The 4,999-nt window shown below is 33.5% G+C and overlaps 1 protein-coding gene across 1 annotated transcript in view; it reads right to left on the bottom strand.

The window, feature by feature from the left end:
• lars2 (leucyl-tRNA synthetase 2, mitochondrial) overlaps window positions 1-4,999 on the bottom strand; it is an 83,832-nt gene that overhangs the window by 47,771 nt on the left and 31,062 nt on the right. The window contains exons 6-7 of the mRNA XM_016544139.1: window positions 1,130-1,219; window positions 368-511 (exon numbers count right to left, since the gene is read on the bottom strand). Coding sequence (XP_016399625.1) covers window positions 368-511; window positions 1,130-1,219 — 234 coding nt within the window. The remainder of the gene's footprint in view (window positions 1-367; window positions 512-1,129; window positions 1,220-4,999) is intronic.

The following is a 4,999-nucleotide window of genomic DNA, read 5'->3' as shown; positions in this document are numbered from 1 at the left end:
TATATACATATATATATATATATATATATATATATATATATATAATCATTTAAATTCCAAATAATTCACTAAAAAATAATTCTGACTAATTTATGAATTAGTCTGATTGATCCGCTGAAAAACAACAACTCAGAACTGGCTTGCATCACATAATAATATCTGATCTAAAGAAATATTTATATTTTATTTTCATTACAATGTAAAAACATTTTTTTTCAAAGTAAATAAAACAGATTATTGTATATTTTCTTATTTCAATCTTTCTACTTTAAAATGTCATTAATTAATTAATGTTAATTCGATGTTACTTCTTGTTTTTTTTTATATATCCAGTATATTTGTGAAATTGACTAGCAGGCTGTCGTACCTTGGCATAGTTGGTGGTTTTGATGAACCACTGCTTAAGCAGCCTCTGCTCCACAGCAGCTCCAGACCTCCACGAGCGACCGCTCTCATCCACCTGCTCATCTGCCAGAACCGTCTGATCCTCAGGGTCCCAGTTCACCAGCGCCTCAAACGCATTCCAACACTTCACTTCAAATGTCTCAATGTCATTGCATTAGATATAAATACTAAAGCAGGTAGAATCTGCAGATACTGCTGGATCTTTTCTCTTCTAACACTGACTTTTATTTATCATTTTTGCTAAATGACTTTTGATCACCTGGTGTCAATATGATTTTTACTGGATGTATGGAGTCATTTCTCTCGAAATACACACAGCTGTTCTTGCAGAGGAACCACAGGATCGCTCAAGAAACATTTCTGATTATTATCAATGTTGAAAACAGTTGTGCTGCTGAATATTTTTGAGGAAACTATGATATTTTTTATATTTCAGGATTCTCTGATGAACAGAAGGTTCAAAAAACAGCATTTACTGTACTTAAAATAGAAATATGTTTTGTAAAAATATATTTTGGAAAAATATAAATGTCACTTTAGATCAATTTAATGCATCCTTGCTCAATAAATTTTGAATTAAACTTTTTTTTTTCCTTAAACATAACTTCTATTATTATTATTATTGTTGTTGTTGTAAGAAAATCAGATGATCTTTTGAAGTTAACTTATCTTTCATCAGTAGATGTGAAAAACAGACTGATAAATATGACGATGATGTTCTCACCTCTTTCTGATAGGCCAGTCCAGCCTCAAACAGCTTGATGAACAGATACTGAGTCCACTTATAATAATCGGGCAGACATGTAGTGACCTCCTGACAAAAGATTAGACAAGACCACGTTTAAATGAAAGAAGGCAAATTTGTCTGAAATATCCAATCCATCAGTGACAACATACAGGGTTAAACAAGAAAGATAGTACAGATACTTTTCTGACACAAACAGTACTTCTAAAAGTAAAATGTATCATTTTGTTTTAGAGTTGGTGTTAACTGTAATGTACTGTACTATACCTGGATGAATCATAAAATATTTTTGGATCTAGATGCATAAAGGTGTATGTTTGTAGAGTAATTTACAACAGCTTCGAACGCGGACCAACCAATCAGAATCAAGGACCGGAACTCTCAGTTTTATATGTATTTACAAAACGTATTTATTTACTTAGAATATCCAGAGTTTTGGATTGTTATAAACTTTAACCCTATAAAGCCTACTGTACCGTATTTGATACACAATTTCTAAGGCCTGTAAATTATGGACATGATCAAAACTTTGCTGAAAAATCTACTACAGTACATGCCTTCTGTGTTTATACGTTTTAGCAAGTAAAAGGCCTTTTAGTATAATTGTACAAACATCAACCTTCAGCTCGAGCTTCACATGTCTTTCTGAGGTGAAATCTTTACTTGTTTCTGATTTTTATAAAGTAACAGCTTTGATATTGTTAGTAATATTTCAAGATGAACACTTACTGGACTGAAGCAGCTCGGCATCATTTTATAGAAAAAATCATGTTCAAATGTGAGTCTCAAATATGATATGATGAACGTTTGTGTGTTCATCTCTCAATCACCATTGCATTGCATTGCATTATATGTTTTGATCATTTAAATCTCATCTTACTAAGACACATTATTGGCAGATATCGAGTGATGACTAATATTTATATATAATATTTTATGTAACTATCTGCTGTATTGTTGTTGTAAAGATCTCACTGATTTACATTACAAGCATCAGAAATTCATCTTACTTTCTGGTCAAATGAATATCAGCATCTGCACCAAATTGCATATTTTTGCTCAGTTTGGGCCTCTGAATAAAGCGGAGCTGTTTTCCCTCCTCGAGTTTGACCTCAATTTCTCACTAAATCATACTGCATGAGCCATAAAAGCTCAATGTATCTAATATGATACTCGACAAAAACATGCTATTTTTTGTTTTACGTTTCATCTAGAAATATTTCAATATAGATCAATCAATCTATTTCAGCTTCAACTGTTTTGATATGTCAGGCTTTACAGGTTTAATTTCCATACTTCCTTTTTTGTTAGTCTCAATGGCTTTCCAATTATTGTCAAATTTGGAAAATAGTAAAAATAATTATGTATGTACAAAACTTTGGCTGGGATAGTGTCACAAAACATTACAAAAACGAGCAATTAAAAGGAGGTACGCTGAGTACCGCAGCCTCCATGAAAGACTGGACACTCCTAAAGCTGTCCAAACAGCCCAGCATTTGGGCCAGAAGTGTGAAATGTCCACTCTGACCATCAGCTCTCCATCAGTCTGGTCTCTATGGTAATGTGACTAAACTGAAGGCAGTCTTGAGTAAAAGGCCTCAGACAGCCAGACCCTGAGTTTGTAGCACTTAACGAACTCTGAGAGCATGAAGAAGATATTCTCTGATCCAATTAGGCAAAACTGAACTCCAAGTGGCACGTCTGGCACAAGCCCAGAGCTGCTCATCAGCTGGATATTACCACAGCTGCAGTCCAACACCATCCTGCTGCCAGAGATGACAGAAACATGGCCAGGACACGCACAGCACCGACTAAAAGCCTCCTTAAAATCACTCTGGGTTAAAGTAGCAACCGACAGGAGAGATTTTTTTTAAGTTCTAGTAAACTTTTTTTTATTTTTTATTTTGTCATTAAAGAGTGCTTTGTGTCAATTTATGAAAACATTTATTCAATCAATTTTGAAATAAGTCTATAATAAAAAGGTCCCCAGTAACTTTTAAAGGCTCTTCAATCAATCAAATCAATCAATCAATCATTCTCTCTGTTACCTCAGTAAATCAGTCTAGAGAAATAAAATGATTGACATGATTAAACTAACTGAAATTTTAATCACTCATTAGCTATTTTTAAAATTTTGCTTTAATGCATTGCTTTTCAAAAGTTTGGGTTTGTATGATTTTTATTTATTTTTTATTTTTTTATAGGAAAGAAAAAATTTGGTAACACTTTATTTCGATAGTCCACTTTAGACATTCTATTAACAGTAAGTAACTTTGCAACTACATGTCAACTAGCAGTTAGTAGAGTATTAGTAGACTGTCTGCTTAACACTTAAGACTATCTTCTAACACTTTCTTTGTCAACTTATTCTACTAACCCTAAACCTACCCTAACAGTCTACTCTGAGAGTTAGTAGACATGTAGTTGCAAATTAATGAGAATTAGTTGACATGTAGTTGACATGTAGTTACAAAGTTACTTATAGTTAATAGAATGTCTAAAGTGGACTATCGAAATAAAGTGTAACCAAAAATGTAATATTTTAGGGATGCACGATATTGGATTTTTGCCGATATCTAATATGTCGATAATTTTCAACTCATTTTGGGCGATAGCCGATACCGATATATAATTATTTTTAATTTTGGTTAGTTTTTAACAAGAACTTATTTGTTAGAATTAAATAAACAATAATGAAGTTCTTTTATAATGACAGTACATTGAAGATTTGAAAATAACTATAAATAAACTATATATTAATCACTGCATTTTTTTTTTCAGAAAAGATGTCGTGGTAACCTTAACATTTTATTTTATGATTTAACATTTGTATCAGAAACACAGTCTAAATACTTGTGTATTTTGCTTTCATTTTATTAGAAGTAGGCCAACAGCGCCCCCTACGGAATTAAAACTCCTTACTGAGCAGGCTTTAGGACCCGGGTGAGGCTGTCATTGCTGCCGCTGCACGTGCTATTACTGTTTACTCTATCATACACCGAACACATCATTCTGTACGTGCATTCTCAGTTTAAATGCAGAGATACAAAACAGTGAATCTAATCACCATTCAGTCAAAACTTTGTTTCAAAAATGAGCCACAATTCTGACATGATCTAATAACACTGTTGACGTGATCTAATCTGAGCACATGTGAGTTAATGTATTCCTCTTATCGGCGAGACATATCGGCATAATTTTTCATATCGGGGCGATGCCGATATTTACATTTAAAGCCATTATCGGCCGTTTCCGATATTGGTCCGATAATATCGTGCATCCCTACTTTTATTCAGCACCGATGCATTAAATTGATATAAAGTGTCAGTAAAGACATTTATAATGTTAAAAATGTTACCAAATTTCTATTTCAAATAAATGCTGTTTCTAGTCACCAAATAATCCTAAAAAATTAAAAATGGTTTCCACAAAAATAAGAAGCAGCAAATTCAGAATGATTTTTGAAGGATCATGTGACACTGAAGACTGGAGTAATGATTCTGAAAATTCAGCTTTGATCAATAAATTACATTTTACTATACATTCACAAAGAAAACAGTTATTTTAAATTGCAGTAATATTTCACAATATTTATGCTTTACTGTATCTTTGATCAAACAAGTGCAGCCTTAAGCCTGGCTCACACTATAGGATTTTTAGCCCGATTTAGCCCCGATTTCCCTCTCCCGAGAATCGGAGCAAAAATCTTGTCGAGCCCCTCGATCGGTCCCGATGTTCGGCGCGGATTATCTGGTAATGTGAGGCGTTCACCGATCGAATCTTGCACCTCCAGATCTGCTCGCACACAAATCGGGGCCGCCCCGATCATATCAAACATGTTTGATATTT

Source organism: Sinocyclocheilus rhinocerous, unplaced genomic scaffold, assembly GCF_001515625.1.
Source record: "Sinocyclocheilus rhinocerous isolate Xijiao unplaced genomic scaffold, SAMN03320098_v1.1 scaffold369, whole genome shotgun sequence".
Taxonomy (NCBI): Eukaryota; Metazoa; Chordata; class Actinopteri; order Cypriniformes; family Cyprinidae; genus Sinocyclocheilus; species Sinocyclocheilus rhinocerous.
This window is presented reverse-complemented; position numbering and strand designations above follow the sequence as displayed.